The 26,541-nt window shown below is 40.2% G+C and overlaps 1 protein-coding gene across 5 annotated transcripts in view; it reads right to left on the reverse strand.

Moving 5' to 3' along the window:
* Positions 1-26,541, reverse strand: part of NPHP3 (nephrocystin 3) — a 267,264-nt gene that overhangs the window by 201,558 nt on the left and 39,165 nt on the right. For all 5 annotated transcript variants that reach the window (XR_004538010.1, XM_033929971.1, XM_033929970.1 and 2 more), the window contains exons 10-12: positions 18,628-18,807; positions 5,186-5,289; positions 4,931-5,045 (exon numbers count right to left, since the gene is read on the reverse strand). Coding sequence is in view for 4 of the 5 variants with exons in the window: in XM_033929971.1 (XP_033785862.1) it covers positions 4,931-5,045; positions 5,186-5,289; positions 18,628-18,807 (399 nt within the window). In the remaining variant the exon portion in view is untranslated. The remainder of the gene's footprint in view (positions 1-4,930; positions 5,046-5,185; positions 5,290-18,627; positions 18,808-26,541) is intronic.

A 26,541-nucleotide genomic window follows, 5' to 3' on the forward strand; every position in this document is an offset into this window, starting at 1 on the left:
TTAGTACACGCTGCGCTATATTATTAGAAACAAATATATAATCAATTCGTGAAAAAGATTTATGGACCTGAGAACAAAAAGAAAATTCCTGATCATTAAAATGAAGAATTCTCCATATATCTACTAAATTACAAGATAGTATCAAATTATCTAATCCTAATGATTTCATAACTTTACTTGGTTTTTTATCCAATATCGGATCCATTACAGCATTGAAATCCCCTGCTACTATTAAATTAGATGTAGCCAGTGGTAAAAGTAATTGTTGAATTTGTTTAAAAAACTCCATTTGATTCGTATTAGGAGCATATAAATTGAATAAATTCAGGGTTGTATTTCCCAGAACCATTTCGATATGTACCCATCTTCCTAAGGGATCATAATTAATTAATTTAAAATCTGCATTACATTTTTTGTTTATTAGAACAGCCACTCCAGCTTTTTTCTTTAAAGCCGGTGCAAATAAACATTTAGAAATCCAACCTCCAGATAATTTTTTTGATTCAATTTCTGAAAGATGGGTCTCTTGAATGAAGTAAATGTCCGCATTTTGATTTTTAAGGAACGATAATAATTTCTTCTTCTTAATAGGATGATTTAAACCATTGACATTCAGGGAATACATTTTTATATCCATCTAATTAATAATTATGTTGTGACCAATATTCTATGATAATTTACAAGATTAGTTCCTAGCACATTCAATAAAAATTTATTTCCTATCCCACCCATTATTTTCCCTCCCTCCCCACCCATTATCATATTCTGATTTGGAACACGCATTGGTCATGCAAAACCTAAATCTCCATCCCCAGGCAACTAATAATTCATTATATTATTTAAAAACATATTTCTAAATTCAATACATTCTTTATACTTCCACCCTTATATAATTGTATATTATGTCCATTTAATCTATAAAATTTTTTTTTTTTTTTTTTTAATTTACTGAGAATTTTATATATTTGATTCATAAAATTAAATTCAATATCATGCATACATGTAATATAATACTCTGAATAAATTCACATATTACAAATATAGCTCTTATTCTCTATATATCTGTTATTCATCATGTAAATTAAATATATCCATTTTTATAAAAATATTAATATTAATAATAATGCATTTCTATCATTTTCTTAGATCATCTTCATAATAAATTAATTTGAATGAATAATTGAATAAAATATACATTTTATATCTATAAGTTTTATAATAAATTCATATTTTATTAATTATCTACCAATCAATTACTTAATTTCTTATTTTTCATAATAAGTTAATATGACAGAATAATTGAATTAAATAAAAATCTCATAGTAGACATCTATTTTATTAATTGATCCTGTCAATAATCAAATTATTTTCTTGTATATATTTCATAAAATTATAATTTTCTTACACAGAATTAAAATATTGTTTTTATAATAAATTAATATATTTCATTTTTATATCTTATTCTCAATATAGCAATAATAAATTTTCCTTTCAATATTTTTAATGATAATTTCATTGTAAATCATTTCATTATTCATTAATCATAATAAGTTAATATGCTATATAATTGAATAAATTCTCTATTTTGATTAAAATAATTTATTTATTTATATTTTAATAATTAAAAAAAATTTTTTTTTTATATTTTATTTTATTTATTTTTTTTTTTTTCAGTAATATTAATGATTGTGGATGCTAATATTTTATTAATAATTAATTTAATAAAATAATATTATATTATTGCATCCACTATATCAATAAATTATATTTCCAGTTAGTAACATTTCTTATGTCTTAATTTTTTTTTTTTAATAATCTTCTTTATTTTCCCTTTTTTCCATCTTCTTTCTTCTTTCTTCTTCAGCTGAATTATTCTGTTTTTTATGTAAACCTAGGTTCTTTTTGTGTCAAAAATTCTTTCAGTTTTTCAGGGTCTTGAAAATATATGGATTTATTTCCACTGGATACTCTCATAGTGGATGGATAATATATTCCATATATGTATCCTTTTTCTTTCAGCTGCTGTCTGTATGTGAGGAATTGTTTTCTTATGTTTGCTGTATATTTAGCAAAATCCGGTACTAAAATCAGTTTTGATCCTTTATAATTCAAGTTTTTATTTGCTTTTGCCATTTTTAATATTTCTTGAGCTTGTTGATACCTTAAGACCTTGAATATCAAAGGTCTTGGAGCAGTCTGGTTTACTGGCTTTCTTGTGGGGATTCTGTGGGCTCTTTCAATTTCTAACGGCCATTTTGAATTGAGCTGAAGCAGTTTAGGTAAAAGATTTTCCAAGAATTGTACAGGATCTCCCCCTTCAATATTTTCAGCCAGCCCCAAAATTCTGATGTTCTTTCTTTTTCCTCGGTTTTCCATGTCCACCAATTGATTTTTTAAAGCTGCTACTTCTTTTTTATCTTTGTCATATTCTTGTGTGAAGGATTCAAATTTCTCCATTTTTTCTTCCATCACTGTCATTCTCAGTCTTTCCGTTTGGATCTCTTGTTTCATGTTAAGAAGTTCTTCTTTAACTTCAGATATTTTATTGGCATTTTCAGTCAGCATCAGTTTTATTTTGAACAGTTCAGTCATTATATCAGACTTTTCAGTGAGTTCTTCAGTCTCCATCGGGAACGGCACACTCGATGGTGACAGGGGAGTTATTTTTGTTCTTTTTGCAGATATACCCGATGTTGAAGGTTTTTCAGCTTTCCCCTGCTTCATACTCGCCATTTCCGACGTTGTTTTATGTATTTTTAATAGCGATTTGAGAAAGTAGAAGTTTTATTTTTATTCCGTTTGTTGCCTGGATACGGGAGCGCTGCGGTTAGGCTGCCATATCGTGCGCGCTCCAAGCCACGCCCCCAATATGTCATATATTTAAAATGGAAAGAACGATAGCAATACAAAGAGGGACATATACTAAATTTATAAAAATATGGGGGCCATTGACAAAATACTGCAATCAATAAATAGTAGGATTTTTCTTCTTCTTTTAAATATCTTTTTTATGACACACATAGAGGGGGGGTAATGAAAATAATTTCTACATAATATGTTATAATATGTTATACAATACGTAATGTATGAATGAAAAGTAATAGAAGGGTGGAGGGAGGGAGAGGTGATAAAAATATATTTAGAATATGATATATTAGATATAAAATGATATTGTGTATTTATCAATTTTTTTTTAATATTTTGTACATTTTATGTAAAATTTGAAAAGTAATAGAAGGGTGGGGGGAGGGAGAGGGGGAAAAATATATTTAGAAATATGATGTATTAGATATAAAAGTGATATTCTGTATTCATCAATTGTATTTTAGTATTTTGTACACTTTATGTAAAATTTGAAAATAAAAAATAATAAGGAAAAAAAAAAAAAAATAATTGTAGTATAAGGATCTAGAGAACATGTCATAAAATTGATAGCAGATTTAAAAAGTTTTTTCAGTCACCACCCAAACAAGCTATAAAATTTTCTGTCAGAAGATGCAGCCAAGGCTAGTAATAGAACTGGGCTGAAGAAAAGTTTGGCTAAGATTCTGGAGGACAAAGCTAATAAGTTTTAAGACAGGCTTAGTGGACACATCCTCTTATTTAGGACCTGATTCTCAAAATGTGCATTGCGATTGCAAGCAGCAGTAGGTGTCCTACCACCGTCTGGCGGCCGATTGGGAAGCACATTTTTTTTTTTAAAAGGTGCCAAGGCAGGATGCCTACATTTTAGGCCTCTGTAGCACATCTACGGAGACGCATACCCATATTTAAGCATGCCCAAGGGGTGTGTGGGTGTGGTTTCACCTGTAAGTGGCCTTGAGCGGACTCTCCATAGATGCGAGGCAGATACCTTAAATATAAGCCTGCAAAATGCTGGCTTACATTTAAAGTGTCTGTCTGGGAGTGTAGACACAATTCTGAATAGGACACTGATGCGCGACTGACATGCGATCAGTGGCCGCTTCTTAGGATCAGGCCCTTAAAGCATGTATATACCGCTTATCCACATATTTAGGCATTTTATAATAAACCATTCACAAGCCACTTAAGAACTGTTTGATATGTCTTTCAAATACCCTGACTGACCACTATTGGAGACAGGCAGTATGCATTTCTTATGCTTTTGCTCAGGGCCCGATACCTGATGGCCAGACTTAGGGTTCATGGTTCAGAGTTCACAGGTTCTGGAAGGAGTTATGATTTGTGATTTTTGTCTGAAGACTCTCATTGTAATGACAGGGCTGAGATGGGAGGGGGATACAGAAATAGGGAGATCCTTCTCCTGGGTAGTTTTGAATAAAAACTCACAGTGCTGTAGCCATGAAGGGCTGATTTTGATTGAGCTAGAACCAAAAGGGAAAAGAGGAAACTGTCAGGCCAAGAAATTTAGGGGTCTTTTATCAAACCATAGTAGAGCTTTTTACTGTGGACTGGTGAGGTAAATGCTCCGATGCTCATTCAATTCCTATGAGCACTGGAGCATTTACCTCGCCGACTGTGGTAAAAAGCTCTACCGTAGTTTGATAAAAACCAGCATTAATAACTGAAAACAATTCTGTGCCAGGGTGAGGACGTATATACCATTTAGTTCAAATTATCTCATTCAGTAGGTCTAATTGGTCCATACTGGCAGTCACAAATAACACTACAGGGAACCAGGTTTGAGTACATAATAAGTAAAGAGATATCATGAAGCAATCAGTATACTGAAAAGAACATTTTGTAACAGTATGTTAAATACGGTTGCTCTCAAAGTTTAGGAGAAGTGAAGAGTATTCATTTAGAGAACTTCAGTTAAACCAATAAGAAAATAACACAAAAAAGTGATAAAGGAGAGGGCATTTCTACTTGCCACAGAGATATCTGAAAATTCACAAAGTTTTTACTGAAAAGCTTTAAATGTTGGGCTTACAAGTACAAAAAGTACCTTTAAAGTCAGTCTTTTCATGACTAGTGCTGGCTCTGAACTGATGGACTTAGGTCTTCCAACAAAGTGATACAGAATCAGTGTGTTTGGAGAATGCTTCTGCTGCAGCTGAATCCTACAGCAAAACAAGTAATTTCATTAATCAACCTAGGTCTGAACAATGACCCCTCATTTTTCAAGGAATGTTTGCAATTTGTGCTATACTGAAGTCCACCATTTAAATGAAAAAAAGAAAATTATTCCAGAAAAAAATACCATTTGGATAAAAGCAGGGATTTTCCTGAGCCAGGACCTCCAGAAACAAGTAGGGGTGGACTTGGTGCAGGTGCTGCTGCCAAATCATTCAGACGGCCATAGTACTACAAATAGAAATAAGAAAGTCATAAACAATGCAAAAATAAGATTTAACATTGGTGGCATAAATCTTAGACTGGCTTGAGGGCCTAGTGATGGCCATGCATACTACCAACAGATGAGACACAATGTTGAATCTGTTTTAGAGGGAATGTATTCAGGTCTTGGACACACACAGTATGAGTAACCTTCGCTAGTGGGAAGCATACTGCAGACATGAGACTCTAGACCAGGGTTGCCCACACTTTTTGGGCTTGCGAGCTACTTTTAAAATGACCAAGTCAAAATGATCTACCAACAATAAAATTTTTAAAAAACACAACGCACACTGTATGCATAGAAAATGTTAATTCTCTACCCAGCAATAATGAAGGTAACATTAGGAAATAAAACACAAAATTTTACAGATCCTAAAAAATTAGCAGAATACCTCGACACATACGAACAACCAATGACTTCTTAAAAGAAAATTGGAATTATTTTAAAATATTTCAATGAGAAAATGTTAATTATCATTCCTATTCCAGGGTTTTTCAAAGAGGTCAAAGCAGATGACTCTATGTACTATCACCTCAGTAACAACCATACAAAAATAGACAAATATACCCCCCTCCCTTTTTACTAAACCATGATAGCAGTTTTTAGCGCAGGGAGCTGCGCTGAATGCCCAGCGCTGCTCTTGACGCTCATAGGCTCCCTGCGCTAAAAAACTCTATTGCGGTTTAGTAAAAGGGGACCTTAGTGTAAAATATAGACAGCAGATATAAATTCAGACACATTTTGATCACTAAATTTAAAATAAAATCATTTTTCCTACCTTGTCTGGTGATTTCATGAGTCTCTGGTTGCACTTTCTTCTTCTGATTGTGCATCCAATCTTTCTTCCCTTCTTTTAGCCTGTATGCTTCCTCTCCTCCAGACCTCATTCCCTCCCACAACTTTTCCTTCCTCTCTCCTTGCCCTTTCTTTCTCTCTGCCTCCCTTTCTTTTTTTTCTGTTTCTCTTCTTTCCTTCTGTCTCCCTGCCTGCCCTTTTTCTTTCTTTCTCCCTGCCCTCCCCCAAGCCACTGCCACTCCATCGGGGACCAGGACCCAAACTGCCATCGGGACCAAGACCCAAACCGCCACCAATAACAGGCCCGAAAGCCGCCGCCGCCCCAAGCTCCTCTCCCTGCTTCAGCCGACCAGCATCGCGATCGACCTATTGGGGGAAATGCTGCTGGGTCCTGCCTTCGTGGAAACAGAAAGTAGGCAGGACCCGGCAGCAAGAAGAGGAAATGCTTCATTAATCTGTCTCCCGCCTTAGCCCGTAGCGAATGCTTGCTTCAGGGCTCTCAACATGTGCGTGCCGGCTTCCCTTCTCCCCCCCCCCCCCAGACATAACTTCCGGTTTCGGAGGGAAGAGAAGAGAAGCTGGCACGCACACGTTAGAGCCCAGAGCATAAGTTCGCTACGGGCTGAAATCTCCAAGCCGTTTTTTTTTTTATTTTCAGCAGCGGCGGCAGCAGCAGATGACAGCTGGGCCCTAGGGAGAATACAAAAGAAGGCTGATTGGCCCGGTAGATCAGGACGGCAACACGAGTCTAGCGATCGACTCACGTTGCCTTCCTGAGCTACTGGTCGATCGTGATCGACGTATTGGGCACCCCTGCTCTAGACCTTGACCAATAAAGAAATCACAGGTTGACTAATTAGACAATGAATGGGAAGGGAGCAAGAAAAAAAAAAAAAAAGAGTGGGCTTTAACAGGGTAATTTTGTAAACCATTTTCAACTGTACGTGCTGATTTGCACATGTAAATAGGCTCTTACATAAAATATTGACTATAAAAGCACACACCATGTCATGATAGTGTGTAGTTTGCTGGTAGGTGTGTATGGGTCACAGTTTGGGTGTAGCATGGGTAGAGTTCACAAGTACATACGTACATTACATTACATTAATGATTTCTATTCCGCCATTACCTTGCGGTTCAAGGTGGATTACACAAGAGTTGTCAGGAGGTTACAGGAGGTGTAACCTTACATAAGAATTGTTGTAAGCATTACATAAGAATTACATAAGAATTGTCGAGAACTTAAGGCGCAACATGTTGGAGTTAGGGAAGGAACTTATTGTGTTAAACAGGTTTTATGTGTTTTTTGAAGAGTAGGGTTTTAGTTTCTTTTTTGAAGGTTTTGTAGTCTGTGGTCATAGATAGCAGATTGGTGATTTGTCTGTCTAGTTTAGCTGCTTTGGTGGCCATTAGGTTGTCATATAGTTTTCCTCTTTTGACATTTTTGATTGGTGGGTGTGTGAATAGTGAGTGAGTTCTCCTGTGCCTGGTTGAGGTGGATTGGGTTAGTCGATTGTTCCAGTAGGTTGGGCTTTCTCCATTAATAGCTTTGTATAGTAGGCAGTAGAATTTGAAGTGTATTCTTGCTTGTATTGGGAGCCAGTGTGAGTCGTGGTATGCTTCTGTGATGTGATCATATTTTTTCAATGAGTAGATGAGTCTTAGGGCTGTGTTTTGTATTGTTTGTAATTGCTTTATCATGGTTGCTGGGCAGGGGAGGTATAGTATGTTGCAGTAGTCTATTAGTCCAAGGATAAGAGATTGTACCAAAAGTTGGAATTGTTTCCTGTCGAAGAATTTTTGGATTTGTCTTAGGTTTCTCATAGTCACGAATGATGTTTTTATTACTTTGTTGATTTGTGGTTGCATGGTACAGCCTTTGTCGATCAGTACTCCAAGAAGTTTTAGTGTGGGTTGAATGGGGTATGATATTGAGTTTATTACTAGGTTTGTTAAGGTTGAGTTTTGCTGTTTTCTAGGAGGATGCATTTTGTTTTGTCAGAGTTAAGTTTTAGTTTGCGATTTGTCATCCATGTTGCTACTGTTTCGAGAGTTCTGTGTATTGTGCCTGTCATGGTGGATTCTGGGTGGTCAAAGGGGAGGAGATGGTGATGTCATCTGCATAGCTGTATGAGTTTATGCCATGTTTGTCTAGGTAGTAGCTGAGAGAGGCTATGTATATATTGAATAGTGTGGGAGAAAGAGGTGATCCCTGAGGAACTCCTCAGGGGTTGGACCATGGTTCTGATTTTTCTTTATTTGTTTTAACCCTGTAAGTTCTGGATTGTAGGAAGCCTTTAAACCATGCGTGTACCTTGCCTGAGATTCCTATGGAGTCTAGTGCTTGTAGGAGGATGTCATGGTCTACCAGGTCGAAGGCTGTAGAGAGGTCTAGTTGAATGAGCAGGATTTTTTTGCCTGTACAGAGATGCTGTCTAGCTGTGTCCATTAGTGTTCCTAGTAGGGTCTCAGTGCTGTAGTTGGGGTAGAGTAAGTTGTAGTTTTCTAGGTATGAGGTTAAGGTTTTGGCTACGAGGCTTTCCATCAGTTTGACGTACAGTGGGATTGAGGCTATGGATCTGTAGTTGGATGGTTGGTCTGTTGTTCCTTTGGGGTCTTTTAGTATCGGAATTATGATGATTTCGCTGAGGTCTTGTGGGAAATGTCCATCTAAGAGTAGAGATTGTATCCATTGTAGGAGCAGGGAGCGGACTAGTATACTTGAGGCTTTCAGTAGGTATGGGGGGGCAGTGGTTAAGGTCACAGGCTGCGTGGCTGTATTTATTATATAGTTTGTTGAAGTCTGACCACAGTATGGGTGTGTAGTGGGACCAGGTTCTGTCTGCTGCAACTGATTCTTTTTCTGTGGGGGGAAATGAGGTCTCTTCTGTGTGAGTGGGAATTCCGTAGAACGTGGCTCTTATGTTTGTGATCTTGCTTTTGAAGTATGTGGCTAAGAGGGTGGCTGAGGGGGGGAGTTACTGTTGGCAAGGTAAGGTGTGGTATCTGTGAGATTTTTTAGTAGCTGGAATAGCTTTTTTGTGTCTTGGGGTCCTTCTATTTGCTTTGAGTAGTTTGTTTTTCTATTTTCTTTCAGTTTTTGCTTGTATTTTTGGTTCATTATTTTCAATGCTGTTTTTGTGGGTTCTTGGCTGTTTTTCCTCCATTTTCTTTCTAGTTGTCTGCATTGCCTTTTGAGTTGGAGTAGTTCGTTGTTGAGCCACTTGTCTGATTTTCTGTGGATTTTGGTTTTGGGTTTTTCTGGGGCTAGTTTGTCCAGGGTTGCAGTACTTAGACGGTTCCATTGTGGGATGAAGTCTTTGGGTGTGTAGTATTGGATTATGGTGTCTGCTTTTGCCCAGAATATGGTGGAGTCGATATGTTTGCGTGAGTTGAAAGTTATTTTTTGATTAATTGGAATGCTTTTGTTATTGGTCCAATTGATTTCGAAGGAGTATGTGTAGTGATCAGACCATATGGAATGGTTCCATTTTCCATTTGATGTTTGGATCTCTGGTTGTATGGGTTGTTGGGACATGTAGGCTACAATGTTGAGTTGGTGTCCTTTTTTGTGTGTGGTTTGAGGATCTAGGATTTTATATGTTAAGGCCTCGAGGAATGATAGTAAGGTTTCTACATGCTTGCAGGATTGGTTCTCGAGGTGCAGGTTAAGGTCTTGTAGGATTAGGTTGTAGGTTGTCGTTAGTGAGTTTCGATATATGAATTCTTCAAATATTGGTTTTGCTGTGTTCCAGTTATTTGGGGTTATGTAGCAGAGTATGCATGTTAGTGTTCCTTTGAGTGATGTGCTTGAAAGTTGACAGGCTAGTAGATCCATGTATGGGTTGGTTGCTTTGTCTTGTATTTTTAGGTTTATGGTATTTCTGGCTATGATGACAATTCCTCCTCCTCTTTTATTTTCTCTGGAGACTATTGTTAACTTGTGGCTCTTTGGGCAAACTTCAGTTATTCTGGAGTCCGAGTCAGAGGTAAGCCAGGTCTCTGTGAGGAAAAGGCAGTCTAGGTTGTCTTCTTCTATCCAGTTTTTTATGCGTTCTGTTTTGGGGCCTATGGCTCTGATGTTCACATATGCACATTTGAGGATGGTGTAGTCTGTTGGTGGGTTGTGAGTTGTTTTCGGGTATATGAGTGATCTTTGGTGGGGTTGTTTTTTGGTCTTGTATGGGTTTGTCTGTTTTCTTCTTGTTGATTGTGGGGCGGGTTGGTGTGTGTGAGTCTAATAGTTTGAGTTTCTGTCTGTTGTGAGATGCCAAGTTGATTGGGTAATTCCCTTGGAATTTGCTATAGTTGGTATTGGAGAGATTTTGTTTGCAGTTGCTTTCCAGGTGGTTAGGAGCAGTGTTAGTAGTAGGAATGCTTGTGGGTATTTTGGTGGTGTTGTTGTCATGGTGGTGCTAAGTGTGGCTACCATTGTATTGGTGGGTAGAGGTGGAGTGACCTCCTGTGCCCGAGCCCCGTCTCAGTCCGTCGATGGTAGGGGGTTGCAGGGTTTGGAGAAGGCTCAGCGATTAGCAGCGGTGGGGAGGGGCCGACTACATTCCCACTCTCGAGTCTCTTCTCGGTCTGTCGATGGAATAGGGTTCAAACTGGCTTGGCAACTGACAGTGGTGGGGGGAGGGTCAGAGTGCTCTTCCACGCCCGCGTCCTGTTTTGGTCAGCCGATGGGAGGAGGTGGCTGGGTCAGGAGAGGTAGGAAGGATCAGAATTGAGTTTCTGAGCCTTCCAACTGAAATTAAATGAAGTAATTAAACTGATATTGAATGAAGTATTTAAGTTAAAATTAAATGTAGTAATTAAATTGAGATTAAATGAAATTAAATGAAATTGAGATTAAATGAGATTGAATGAAGTAAATTGAAATGAATTAGATTGAAATTAAATGAGTTAAATTGAAATTAAATGAGTTAAATTGAAATTAAATAAATAAGGTAGAGTTGAAATTGAATAAAGTAAATTGAATTTAGTAGATTAGATACAGTGAATTAAATACAGTAAATTAAAGTAAAAAATTCGAGATGGAGATGATAGAAAAGAAAAAAAATAACTAAATAAATCGGTAAATAAGAGAATAAAATAAAGTACAGATTCGAGTTTGGTCAGGTAGATGGTGGATGCACTGTTGAGACGTTTCGATGCTGCTCCTGCAGCTTCAATTGGGCTTTCAGCGGGTTTTGACCCCGAGGTGATGGGCAGGGGCCGCTACCTCAGTCTTCTTCCTCTCTTCCGTGGTGGCTCTTCAATGAAGGTCGTTGCCGCCGAAGGTAAGTAGATTATAAAAACACTTATCTACGTACCTACTTGCATAATGCAGGCATGAACATTTATACCTACTTGAAGGATGATTAAGTGTCTGCTCCTGCAAGGTAGGCTCAATTTCTGCTGCTTACATTAATTATATATTTATTTTTAAAAATTTATGAATCGCTTAAGCGATGTACAAAAACTTTTACATTCACAATTTCAAACACAAACACTATAAAATGCAGTAAACAAATGTCAGTCTCCCCTACACAATTTCCTTAATACAGAATTCCAGAGATTCTTACTGGCATTTGAGAAAATAGATATTCTAGATTTTACATAGCGAATCCCATTTTCTTTTAAAGTGATGAGCAACATCCCCCCTTAGATCTCAAACATCTTGCAGGTTGATAGACTTCCCACAAGTTTTGAAAGCAAGTAGGAGAAGAGGAGTACAATATTTGATGAACAACTGACAGAGCTTTATAGCAAATTCTCTGTTGAACAGGTAACCAGTGTAGAACTTTTAAGATCGGAGTAATATGGGCAATCCTAGGAATACCCATTATCAATCTAGCCACCGAATTCATGAGAAGTTGCACAGGTTTACATGTTTTCTTTGACAATCCAAGATACAGAAGATTGTAGTAATCAATTCGAGATAGCAATAACACTTGAAAAACAGCGAAAATCCACAGGCAAGAGCATCATTTTTAATCTAAATAAGATGTGAAGTTGGGCATATCCTACTTGTACCACTTTAGCTATGTGTTGTTTCATAGAGAGCCAAGATTCTAACCATACCCCAAGAACTAACATCTCAATCTTTACCAGTAATTGTGTGGAGAGGGACAGATTCTTCAAACTTACAAGAACGAGAGAGCATTCGGAAAAATTAAGAGGGGACAGATTCAGAACCAATGCTAGGAAGTTCTTCTTCACCCAAAGAGTGGTGGATGCCTGGAATACGCTTTCAGAGGGTGTGATAGGACAGAGTACGGTATTGGGGTTCAAGAAGGAATTAGATGATTTCCTGAAGGAAAAGGGGATAGAAGGGTATACATAGAGGATTACTATACAGGTCCTGGACCTGATGGGCCGCCGCGTGAACGGACTGCTGGGCATGATGAACCTCTGGTCTGACCCAGCGGAGGCACTGCTTATGTTCTTACTAACTACAATACCAATATCCCCCACAATCAAAACCACAGTTTTTTTCATATTTAACTGTAGGCCATGCTGCCCCATCCACATTGCTATTTCATGCATATAGCTATTCAAATTTATCTTTGTTTCCAGCAAATTCCCTTTGGGGAAAAGGAACAAGATGTCATCTGCATAAAGGCGGTATTCTACTCCTAAGGAACGAAACAACTTTCCCAAAGTAATCATGTATATATTAAACAACAATGAAGACAGCGCAGAACCCTGAGGTACCCCTTTCTTTATTATTTTCTCTGTGGACAGTTCCTGACCATGCTGAATAATGAAAGAACGCCCATGTAAATAAGAAGCAAACCAAGAATAAACTTCCCCTCTCAAACTAAGATTGAATAGTTTCAACAGTAACAAATCTACATTAATATTCATAAAGCCAAATAGAGGGGAATTTTTGAATGGGCGTCCACATCAGAACGTCCCAAATGGACATCCATTTCACATGTGTTTTTGAACATACATGAGAAGGATATCCATGTGCTGGAGACATCCAGCATGAGACATTTTATAAACTAGAACAACCAAAGTATTTGATTATTGTAATGTGATGTATCTTGGCCTACCGAAGTGTGTGGTCCAGGCTTTACAGGTTGCTCAGAACACTGCTACATGTATTATCATGTGAGCATTGAAATTTGACCTTGTCACCCCTATATTACACGATCAGCATTGTGTCCCTATTAGTGTGCGTATTCAATTTAAGGTTCTGTGCATAATTTTTAAGCTTATGCATGACGATGGCCTGTTGGTTGTGAAATTTTTATTGCACTTCTATTGACCTTCACGAGTGTTAAGGTCGATGGATGTGTTTGGATGTGCCATTTTTGAGTAAGGTGAAAATTTCTGGCCATCGCAAAACTATGTTGGCGATACAGGGGCCAATGTTGTGGAATGCGTTGCCCTTTGAGATAAGGCAAGCGTCTGCCATTTTGCAGTTCAGGAAAATGGTTAAAACTAGGTTATTTGAGCAAATGTTTTGCTAAATGTTAGACATGTTCCTACTAAACCGGAACGTACGCAGGTAGGGCTAGTCTCAGTTAGGGCACTAGTCTTTGACCTAGGGACTGCCGCGTGAGCGGACTGCTGGGCATGATGGACCGCTGGTCTGACCCAGCAGCGGCAATTCTTATGTTCATAATCTGGTATCCAGTATTATAGTTTTAAGTTCTGAACAGACTGTAGAATTAGTTCATGTGATACATGATTACTGCTATTTTGTAATGTTGTTTTTAGATTTATTTTTTAATGTTTTTAATGATTTTATGTTGTAGGCTTGGTAAGTTATTTTATTATGTATGTTATGTTGTTACCCGCTTAGAATTGTAGGATATGCAGGCTATAAATTTTTAAATAAATAATGAATGGGGAAAAACAAGGGACATGGACATCTGTATGGTAGCATTCTTATCTTGAAACAATTTTATTGAAAATCACACAACTACACTGTGTGGCAGAATTCCTAGAAAATGGCCATAGAGACATCCATGCAAAGCATAGGGGGCTGCCTAGTGGTTTCAAGTTTAGTTCGTATTTGATAAAATCACTTTTTTCAAAGATTATAAAGCGATGAACAATAAAAATTAAAATAGGGGAGACAAAGTTTTTGGGAATCACAGACGTACATTCAACAAGAGGGAATACAGGGAATAATTACAATTTGGTATAGGAAAGAGAACAAAGAAGGGTTCATTAGGATTTATTTACAGCAGTGTATCATAAACTATGTGCTGCAGCAAGATTATGGGTGTTCCATGAAAGATAGGCATCTGTCACTGCTGGCGCCTTTCCTTCTCTCTGCCCCCCAGCATACCAGAATTTTAGGGTTACCAGATGGAGGGATTTACAAAACCCAGCAGTTTATCTGGGTTTTGGAAGGCCCCTGAGCTCAGGCCCGTGTCTGGAGGGCTAGGCACCTACTTTTTTATAGATTCGAGTTTTATGATATTAGGTGTCTAACTTTCAATTAAGTTCAATTGTATTGCAGGGACTCCTCAAAATGGCCAAGCACTATTGAACTCACTGAGTTAGATTGGCATTTGTATGAGGCTCCCATTCAGTTAACCATTACTTCTGTAACCTTACTGTTATCAGCCAGACTCTGTAGTTTTTTTGAACAACTTTCTTTAATAACTTGAAGTAAAGAATAAACACTCACAATTTGATAATTTCAAGGCAGTCCAACATTGTTAGAGAATCTTCTCACTCTACCAGCACATCCTATCCAAGGGGAAGCTGGGAGTGTGTCCATACATCTTGTAGAGAATAACACTGTGCTCCAAACTTAGATACTGAACCTAAGCTGTATTAGGCTAGCGGAAATAAAGGGTGAAAACTAGAGAGCTGCACGGGAACGACGGGAATCCCGCGGGTTCCCCCTTCGGGTCACGGGGATCCCATGGGGACGCCCCCTAGGGTCATGGGGATCCCGTGGGGACGCCCCCTAGGGTCACGGGGATCCCGTGGGGATGCCTCCGAGGGTCAGGGAGTTCCTGCGGGGCTAGATGTATTCAGCCGCAAGGCTCGTCTCCCTACCTGCCCACAGCCGAACGGAAGTCTTCCTGATGTCAGCGCTGACGTCGGAGGGAAGGCTTAAGCAAAGCCCTCCCTCCCTCCGACGTCAGCGCTGACATCGTGAAGACTTCTGTTCGGCTGTGTGCTGCGACAGGGCAGGCAGGGAAAAGGCAGTGGTACAAGGTGGGGGGCGGTCTGCCCCGGGTGCAGCACAGCCAGCCAGGTCCCCCGACCGACCGACAACAGGCCCAGTACATCAAACCTCCCTGCCCTGTAGCCGCAAATTTAAATTACTTTCTTACAGCAGCTTCAATACTCCAGCTGCTGTAAGAAGGTAATTTAGATTCGAGGCTACAGGGCAGGAAGGTTTGTTGGACCGGGCCTGTTCTGTTGTCAGTCGTGCGGGTAAGCGCCACAAAGGTAAGGGGCAGGGAGGGAGAAAGGGAGGAAAGGTGGAGTGGAGAGGAAAAGGTGCTTAAGGTAAAACTGAGGGGGGAGAAAGACGCTGAAAGCACTGGGGAAGACAAAGGGGTGGAGAAGGACGCTGAAAGCACATGGGGAAGACAAAGGGGTGGAGAAGGACGCTGAAAGGATATGGGGAAGACGGGGGGGGGGAGAAGGATGCTGAAAGGACATGGGGAAGACAGAGGGGGGAGAAGGACACTGAAAGCACATGGGGAAGATAGAGGGAAGAAGACAGAGATGCCAGACTATGGGGGGAGCGGAGGGAAGAAGATGGGTGCCAGACCAATTTGGAAGGGGGAGAAAGGGAGGCACAGTAACAGAGCAAATGGAAGACGCAGAGAGAAGAGAGACAGTGGATGGAAGGAACTGAATGAGAACATGAGGAAAGCAGAAACCAGGCAACAAAGGTAGGAAAAAAAATTATATTTCTTTTTTTTGCTTTAGGATAAAGTAGTATATTAGTTGTGTTGATAAAAATTTATAAACATTAGAGGCTCTGGTAGAAACCCGTTTACAAAGTATGTATTCTTCCCAATTAATATTTCCAAATTAATAAAGTCTTTTTGCTTATTTGTAAATGGGTTTCTATCAGAGCCTTTAATTCAGTAGCATAATTAAATGAAATAACTATTTCTGTAGTTTATAGGGACGGGTGGGGACGGAGGGGATTCATCACGGGGACGGGTGGGGACGGAGGGGATTCCTCACGGGGACGGGTGGGACTTTGGCGGGGACGGGTGGGATTTCTATGTTTCTATGTTTCTAGTGAAAACCTGGTGAGAGAACAATGCTTGATCCAAGTTTTCATGCAGCCATGTGGTCTCACAAAATGGATATTGTTCTCTCCCAAAAGCTAAAGAAGGATGGGCAATAGCTCTCTGGTTGCAGCCTTGCTCTCTGGGAGAAGCAAAGCATTCTGTGGATTTGAGTCCACAGAGCACACTTTGTTTACATATTTAAGAACAAACACATATACTTGTTTTTATACAAGAAACTGTCCTCATGAAATGGGGGCATAACACCAATTAAAGCTGATTGTGAAGTAATGAGTGCCAATATCGGCACAGATTAAGCCTATTGATTAATTACGTTAGGTGCTAATATCAGCTAACTTTAGGTGGACTTCATAGAATCAGGGCCTGAATGTTCATCACAGACATAAAACTAGCATCAAAATAGCATTAGAAAATGTTTTAAATAATAGGAGCTGGATCATTTACTTTCACATCACTCATAAAAAATTCCATTTAAGCAGCTAAAATGTTTATGCCACATCTTATATAAAGTTAAGTTATGCTGAGGTTGGTCCTTCTTACAATATAAGTGCATTATCACAAGAAAGAGAGTATATAAGCTTACATAACAGCAACAAAGAAATAGGTTCTATTAAAGCAAACCTATAAAGTACACCCTTTTACATTAAGGGGTCCTTTTATCAAGCTGCGGTAGGGGTTTAACACGCGTAATACCGCGCGTTAAACCGCCTGCCGTGCATTGAGCAGGCGTTAGTTTTTTAGCCTGCCGCGGGGGTTAGCACGTGATGAAATGTCCGACGCGCTAACCCCGCTAGCACGGCTTGATAAAAGGACCCCTAAGTGTACATCTAGTACTAGGAATTTCATATTTACAGTGTTCTGAAAATAAATTACTGTATTTAGTTTTTAAAAATGTGCCACAGAGAAAAAGATCCTTTTCAAAGGGGTTTGAAAACACCATAAAGTTTTCCCAATACACAAAGCAGTAGGTTGCCTATCATCATCTGCCTGCTTTGTTTTACTTTTTGGGGGGGAAGGAGGGGGGAAGCAAACCATCTCTGTCCCCACGAATAACCACAGGAAACCATCCTCATGTTATTCTTTAAAGAGAGAGGCAAGAATCAGAGTATGAATGGGCACAGCCACTGACCTTCAAGCCTTGCATTGAAGAATGCTGGTGTAGAAGGACTGAGGCTGAGATAGACACTAAAGAATGACACAGCATGGCTTCACATGGTTATCCGTGGAGTCGGAGACAAATTCCCTCACCGTGTCATTCTCTAGTAGGGAATTCAGATTTGTGGTGGGGTGGGCTTCCCAACCTCTCCCTTCTCCTTTCCTCTCATCTTGGCAACTGTTAGCCTTTCTCTCTTCTTCCCCTCCAACACTCACCTTCTCTTTAACACACTTACACACTCGCATACAAATTCATATTCTCCTCCCAGGTCTGCTGTTACCAGCTTCAACCTTCCCACCTATTCACTTATAGCAGTAGCACTTTACAACTTTTTTCACACTGACCCCTCTCTCCGGTTTATGAACTTATTTCAGGAATTCCTCAAGGCTCTAGTCTGTTGCCCACTCTCTTTAATATCTTTTGCTTCCACTTTAGAGGCAAAAGACCTTTAAAGAAGTCAAGCAAATTGGTGAGGCAAGACCTCCCTTGGCTGAACCCATACTGGACATTAAGGTATAATCATGTTTGTATCGTTTCCTCATATTTCTATGGAACTATAAACTATATATTATATACTATAAACTGCTTTGTTGCTTTTTGAAGAAATGGTATTTATCTATATCACAGGTGTCAAAGTCGGTCCTCAAGGACCGCAATCCAGTCAGGTTTTTAGGATTTTCCCAATGAATATGCATGAGATCTATTAGCAAATAGATCTTATGCATATTCATTGGGGAAATCCTGAAACCCAACTGGATTGTGGCCCTCAAGGTCCGACTTTAACACCCTTGATCTATATACACGAAGCGCCTCTGAATAATTCTCAGCCCAACAAAATTTGGAAAAAAAAGTGGAAGATCACTGGATTAAGTGTACAGCTCTTGATGGAGACTGCCCCACCTTTGTTGATTTGGCTAAGAACTTTTCAGCGGTCCCTCATATATATATCAAATATTGGTTCCATTAGCTTCCAGAGCAGGTGTTTGAAGGCTGCACGAACACCTTGATCTTCTACAGCTGCCAGTGCCTAGGTTAGCAGATTGATGACAGAAAAGGAAAGGCCTTTTCAGTATGAGCAGTGATCTGGCTTTCCTCCATCCAGACCTTTTTTATGCACTTACTTTCTCAAATCCTAGCTCACATGTTGATGTGGAAGCCTGCTGAAAAGCCTCCACCTGCTCTTGTTCATTATGTACATCCCATAATACATCTCCAAAGTCTTCCTCTTCAGGACCCGCTGGATCTTCATCACTGCCAAACTCCTGGGTTTCAAGATTAGTACTTTCACAGCCCAAAAGGTCCTGTACAAGGAAATAAAATGTGGAAAAAATCCTTCACAGAAAGAAAGCAGAATATTGCAAAAAGGCTGGATGGCTTAGAACAGTGGTCTCAAACTCAAACCCTTTGCAGGGCCACATTTTGGATTTGTGGGTACTTGGAGGGCCTCAGAAAAAATAGTTACTGTCTTATTAAAGAAATGACAATTTTGCATGTGGTAAAACTCTTTATAGTTTATAAATCTTTCCTTTTGGCTAAGTCTTAATAATAATATTGTCATTTATAGCTAAAGAGACACATGATCCAGAAACTGTTTTATTTTACTTTTGTGGTTATGATAAACATACCGAGGGCCTCAAAATAGTACCTGACGGGCTGCATGTGGCCCCCGGGCCGCAAGTTTGAGACCTCTGGCTTAGAAGTAATGACAGCTCTAAACAAGAGGCTAGCCAGGGCACAAAATGCAAGCTAAATATCCTCCTTCTGGTGCCTCTTCAGAGTAGCTCTGCTCCTGCCCTCTTTATGATTTTGTCACACATGGTTGATACCTGGGAAAGGATATAGAAGATGGCAGTGGTTAGCCATAAGAGCTACCTAATGAAAGAGCTAAATGGTAAAGGAATAAGGAGAGATGTTATAAAAACAGAAGGGTGCAGAGGAAAATGAAACCAACCACTGTAAAAAGCTAGGAATTTTATAACACTGAAATTTTATCTCCTAGTAGCCAATGAAATGCTGGTCAGAAATGCCTGTTCTATAATTTGGTTTCAAACAGAGGTGTTTATGGTCAGAAGGTTCATCCCTCGTTGTCTTGAGTCGCTGTCTCATCAGAATGTGAAACACTTAGGGCAGGGAGGAACAGCTGAATTTCCAGATTCTTGGGAGAAAGCACTCTTACCAGAATAAAGCCTCTTGCTCACTAGAGTTGTGCAGGCAGAATATTTTCATTTTGTTTGTTGTTGTTTTTTAAATTCCATTTAATTTTAATTTTATTTTCTGTTGTGCCATTTTATGATAATGCGTGGAGGGGCATAATCGAAAGGGACGTCTAAGTCCGTTTACATCCATCTCGCAAGTCGTCCAAAGTAAAAAAACAGCTTTAGACACATTTTCGAAAGATACGTCCAACTTATTTTTTTGTTTTGAAAATCATCTAATTATACGTCCTGCCGATCTGATCGTCCAAGCCACTAAATCATCTATCTTTATACCACATTTCTGTCTAACTCCAAAATGCCTAGAACAAGCCCTGCTGGACGTGGGAGGGGTCTGCAAAGTGATGGACTGCACACCCAGACATGCCACCTAAATAGTAGGGTACCTTACAGGGCACTGCTGTGAACTTCACAAAAAGGGTGCCATGTCTTCTCCTCCCTACAGCTCCCTTATAGGTCACGGTGAGCTCTCCAAACCACCTCCAGAATCCCCTAGATCCACTTTTCTACCACCCAATAGCCCTTATCGCTACAGGAGCCACTTATATGCCAGTACAAAAGGGTTTTGAGGGTGTATAGGGGAGTGCACATGTTTAAGGATCAATGCAGTGATTACAGGGGCTTATGGGCATGGTCCTCCTCTCCATGAGTCCCTAACCCACCCCCAAGATGACTTAAGCTGCCTCTGGACTGGACGACTAGGCTTTCCTATGCCAGGTGGCCAGGTGATGATGGTCTGGAGGCTGAATTTTAAAGTAATGATTAAAATTTTTATGGGGGTGGAGGGGGGTTGTTGATCACTGGGATAGTGTGTGGGGGTCTGTTTTATGTGTTTGCAGTGCTTATCTGCTGACTTTAGGTGGGTTTTTGTGACTTAGACCATGTTTTACTTGGTCTAAGTCATAACGTCCAAGTTCCGTCTAGGCTCTGTTGTAAGACTTTCGGTTATAAATGCTGTACGACTAAGTCTAAGCTGGCCCACGTCCTGTCCAACTCCCGCCCTTGACACGCCTCCCAAAACGCCCCATTTAGCTTTGGTCGTTCAGCGGCACTATGAAGGCCTAGGTCATTTAGAAATACGTCCATAACCCATTTTTATTATTGGCACTTGGACGTTTTTGAGAAATGTTCGTCCAAGTGCCAACTTAGGCCGGTTTTTGGATGGTTTTCTTTTTCGATTATGAGCCCCATACTGTTTAGTGCACATTAAATGAAACAGTGAGCATTATTACAAAACAAAAACATATATCCCTACTACTCCCTATATTAACTTTACTGCAAGATAATAGAAAAACTATATAAGAAGCACCATGCATAAAAATAAACAAATATTGAGTGTTGCCGTTGTCCGGGTATCACTGTGCTGGGGTAGATAGAACCAACATTTCAGCCATCATGCTGAGTCCACCATCAATGAAACTTCTTCCAAGCCCTGTCATAAGAGGTTAGCTATGACCACCTCTGAGAAGCCCTTCTGCACTAGAGCTGTGCACTGAAAAGCTCTGCCGGAAGACCAAGCATTCCGGACTCTCCAAAGCAATTGAACCCTGTGAGAGAAGAGCTGGATGAAAGGGCAGTTAAAGACACTTGTCCCTCTGCAGGCGAATGAGATCAGGGAAGCACAGTCAGGGCCACTCTAGTTCAACTTTGGCCAGAAACAGGGCTGTTGGATAACATGTGACACTACTTTCTCGCTGTTGGCCTTAAATTGGCCAAGTATGGATGCACCTGGCCGCTGATGCCTTGGATAAAGGTGCGTGGTGCCACTGCGAGATTGAAGGGGAGCACTGAAAATAAGAAATGTCTCCCCAAGACATGGACTCTCAAGAACTTTCTGTGACCTGGAAAAATGGGAATATGCAAGTAAGCCTCCGTCAATCCAGAGAGGCTAGGAATTTCCCCTGAACCACCGATGCTATGACTGAACGAACTGTCTCTATCTGGAATCAGGGCACTTTCAGCACTGCATTAATCGACTTCAGATCCAGGATGGGTCTCCGGTCATCAGAGTCTTTTTTGGGTACGATAAAGTATATACAGTATTTGCTCAAGCCCGATTCTTTGGCCAGTATGGTTTCTACAGCTTGAATGTCCATGAGCCGTTTCACCATTGCTCGGACCACTTGCTCCAGGAGACCTGCCGAGGAGACCACAAATAAGTCCATTAGCGGATGAGAGAACTCAAGCTGTTATCCCTCTTGAATGATATCCAGTACTCAGTGGTCCAAGTAGATCTCCATATTTCGGACACAGGAGTCTTTCTCTGTACTGTACCTTCTTTCTTGCCAAAAGTGGTCTCAACTTTTTTATGTCAACCAGGAGGTTAGGTTGCCTGCATTTCAACCAATAGGTTCAGAATGTAAAGATCAGACCTTATTCAAATTGGATGTCAGGAGAATCTTACTCCATTATTTGGAAAGGACTAAAGAGTTCAGGCTGTCTGAACACCTTTTTGTTCTCACTGCTGCGCCTTGCTATGGTAGGCTGGCGTCCAAGTCCTCGATCACTCAATGGATTCGAATGGCCATTTCCGCAACTTACATCACCCATGGCAAGCAGCTGCCAATCTCGCTTAAAACCTGAGGGCCAAAAAAAATTAGATAATTTCAAAGGTGGACTAAAGTGTTTCCTTTTCAAAGACGCTTTTGAGTAATAACATTTTCCTCTCCACTCCTATTTTTTCTGCATACTCTTCAGTTTCAGCCTCTTTCAAAGAGGACCTTCTCCCTCCCCCTCCTTGTGTCCTTCCCTTTATATGTTTGCTTTTCTTGTAATTATTGTATTTCATCAATACTTACCCATTGTTTTCGTTTCCAGTCCCTAATCTGTCTTGTTGATATGCCCTTGTAAGTCTCCCCCTTGTTTTTAACATTGTAAAATGCTTAGAATTTATGATAGGCGTTTCAACAAATTTTAATAAAACTTGGAAACTTTAATAATCCCTGTCCAAGCCTCCCAGTAAGCCAACAAACTCCCTCCCATCGACGTGAGTTCATCTACTGTCCTGGAGTCATTATGACTTCTTGGAGGCAGCTGTGAGATGAGATCCAAAGGGTTGAGCTAGAATGGAGTCTCCAAACCTCTACCAAGAGCCTTGGTACGAACTGTGAGCAGAGGACCCCAATGAAGACTGACGAAACCATTAAGAACCACAAAAGGAACTATGCCCTCACCCATCCAGGGACTCATGGTCTACTGTCTGGCAAAGACTTAGGCCTATAATCTACCCCACTGGCCATAAAACCATCTAATCCCTTGCCAAAGAGGATTTGGACCTTGAAAGGAAGCCTGGAAGCTGAATCTCCCACCCACTGAGATTCAGAACATTCTACAGTCGGAGACTGAATAAGCAGACACCTGGCTCATGACCCTGAATATGTCATATAGAGCATCTGCTACATAATCCACCCCTGAAATTAGCAACTAGGGCTAAGCGTAACCCTCCATTGATGGGCTCAATGCAATACATTATGACAGGCGCGGGCAACAATGAAGACGCGGCCATTGCCTTGAGACTCAAAAGCCAAGGCCTCAAACTTTCCCTTAAGCACTGTTCACCCTGCAGTCTTGTGCATCCTTTAAAATCACTCCACTTTCACTAGGCAGAGAAGTACATTTAGTAACATGTGCCCCCCACCCATCCTAGGTGGAGCAAACAGCTGTTAAAAATCAGGAGCCATCCGTTACAACTTGTCCATAGCCCTGGCAACCCACAGGAGGCCCTCTGGTGCCTCCCAATGCTCCGTTAGCATCTTAGTGATGCCAGGATGCAAAGGGAAAAATTTGGTCTGAGCCTTAGAGCTGCATTTAACAGAAAGCTGAGCAGCAGAGGTCTACAGGATTCAAACTTCAACACCTACAAGGATTTGGTAATGACCTTCAACCAAACTGCCATTTCAAAAATGAAGCACACAGTTGGGTCTTCCCCCTGGTCAAGTGCTGCCACAGACTCTAGGCTGGTGGCCCCAGTCTAAGACCTATCTCCTCAAAAACTGAAGCTTCACTGTGAGGAAGTAAAGGCATGGATACAGATCTCCAGTCATCTCATTCCTTTTTATACTGGACTTCTGATCCTTGTAAGGGAATCTTCATCTGGAGAACTTTTGCTCTGTGATGGTAAACCAATCTGCGTTGAATCCGCAGACGGTACAGAACGACCCCTATAATGCAGATAGGTCTGAAACATGAGACTTGCAAAATTGGGGGTAAGGATCTGAACATGGTGCCCTTAGGACCCCTGCAGGGACTCTTCCGGTCTCCATGTGGATCCACAGGCATCTGCGCATTTGCGCTTGCAGAAGATGCCAAGACACTATCTGAGGGCTGTAATGGGGATTTTTGAACCCAAAACTGAGCCACCTCATTGCCCTAGAGAAAAGAGATGGGGCTAAGTCCGTCCCTCTCATGTGCCCTGAGGCAAGTAGAATATGTATGCTCTTCAGCCGGCCATCCAGCGCAAATCTGGCATGAATTAGAGGTAACACAGCCTGAGAAGTCCATCTATAATGATTTTAATCAAAATCAAGGTGTTTTGAGGCAGATACAGGCTTTTAAAGCAAAATTGGGAAATCCAAGATGGCTGCTGCAGCAGCATTTTAGCACCAAAAAATGGCCCAGGAGAGCTATATAAACACACAAAAATTTCAGAAAAGGGATTTTTAGAGGTAGGGGACCCAAATTATGGCCACAGAAACCTCTCAAATTGCAAATAGAGAATCCCCCCCCTCCCGATGTTTCCCATAGACTCCAATGGAGTGTACTTACAGTACTATTGGTGCTGTGCCTGCTTCAGCTGAAGACAGCAGTTGCGGAATGGAGAAGACTTCTGCCTCAGATAAGCAGTAAAAGGGATCCAGATTATTGTATCTTCGGCTGCCTGTCAGACCCTAAGAGAGCCTGAGACACCAGACCCCCACAGCTCTATATGCATCATCAGGGGGTGAGGGGGGGGGAACACAACCGGCACCCGATAGAGCCCTCAGGACTGACACGGGGTTACATAGCCTATGCTCAAGCGAAGCGAGCCTTGCTCCCAGGAAAACAGTCCCCAAGCCACCAAAAGACTCCATGCAGGCTGGTTAGGTAGGTGTTCTGTAAAAGAGTTGGCTGCAGACCTCAGCCAAGAAAGTCTGTGTCTTCTCCCAGGCAGTGCTGCCCCAGTCAAACTGGGAACCTCTGGAGCACTGAGAAGTCTCAAAATCTGGATAAAAACCCCAAAATAATAAACCAACATCCAGAGCAGAGCAGAAAGATCCCGCCATGTAGAAAGAAAAAACTAAGAAGCTACAGCACAGACCACTGAGGCAGGAAGTGGAGCTGAGGAAAAAATATCGATGATTCCTTCTATAAAACTCGCAACTAAGGTGAATAAACCACTGGTTTAAGACTCGAATGCCTTTTGTACTAGAAATGTCCTTTAAACATAAAACTGCAATCTGTAGTAAACATATCAGAATACAAAACACATCTGAACCCCACCACCCCACACTGATATGTTTTGTAACAGGTTGCAGTTTTAAGTTTAAAAGATATTAATAGCACTGTGAACCCGGCAAGATAAAAATTTAAAAATGTCACAAAATTTCCAATGATCGGGATGGTGTGGAGCTAAAGCAAAAGGGGGGACTTTTTCTTGATACAGCCTTCGGGCGAAACATGTCAGAATGACAGGTCCCTTCCCGATAACTATTGACAAAGGGAAAACTCAGAAAATGCAGAAAAAAGATAAGTTGAAATTTACTCAAGCACTGAAGTATAGAAGCACTAATGCACTAAAGCACTTTATATAAAACATAACGGTCTGATGAGGAGGCTAGGGCCACAATTTGGCCACTCAAACCAATTGGCTAATACTGGCACTTCTGAAGACCAATGAATAAGTAAAAATTATAAATGAATATGCTATGAAGTACTGTTTGTGGAGAACACAAGTGATAGCATAACAGTACAAAGGTCTGCTGTATACATTACTTATTCATTTTTCTTTGAGTCACGCCAAAAAGACCACCCATAGAGTGCAATTGTTTTCATATCCCTCCATAAAATCCTGTCATTATAAGAAGTTCCTTGAGAGAACCCTCTCATTTCAAGCCGCTAAATTGATTGTATGGTTTGGAAAAATTATGTTAGAGGTCTCTTCCTATCTTGATTTTAGAAAATTGTTAAAGACTCAACTCTTTGATAGGCTGGTATCTTAATGCATTCTGCTTCATTTTTTCAATCAATTTCCTTATATTCAACTTGATGTATTTTAACTGTTCTATGTATTACTTCTTTCTCTGCCAAGCCGGTATTTTCTGCATTATATTGTAAATGCTTTCTGTCTTTATCTGTTTTTAAGTCCATTATTCTAATTTGTATTTTATCTGTATCCCATGTATTAGCTCACCTTGTTGTGAACCGCCTAGAACTTTTTCAGTATGGCGGTATATAAGAATAAAATAATAATTATTATTTTCCCAACAATCGAGATCAGGTTACATGGTAATACTTTTAAAACAAATAAGAGGAAATATTTTTTCACTCAACGAATAGTTAAGCTCTGGAACTTTTTACCAGAGGATGTGGTAACAGTGGATAACGTATCTGAGTTTAAAAACAGGTTTGGACAAGTTCCTAGAGGAAAAGTCCATAGTTTGCTCTTGAGTTAGACATGGGGAAACCATTGCTTCCCTGGGATTAGTAGCACAGAATCTGGCAACTATTTGGGATTCTGCCAAGCACTTGTGACCTGGATTGGTCACTGTTTGAAGCAGGATACTGGGTTAGATGGACCATTAGTCTGACCAAGCATGGCTATTCTCATGTGGTTTTCTGGGTTGC

This window comes from Geotrypetes seraphini, chromosome 2, assembly GCF_902459505.1.
Source record: "Geotrypetes seraphini chromosome 2, aGeoSer1.1, whole genome shotgun sequence".
Taxonomy (NCBI): Eukaryota; Metazoa; Chordata; class Amphibia; order Gymnophiona; family Dermophiidae; genus Geotrypetes; species Geotrypetes seraphini.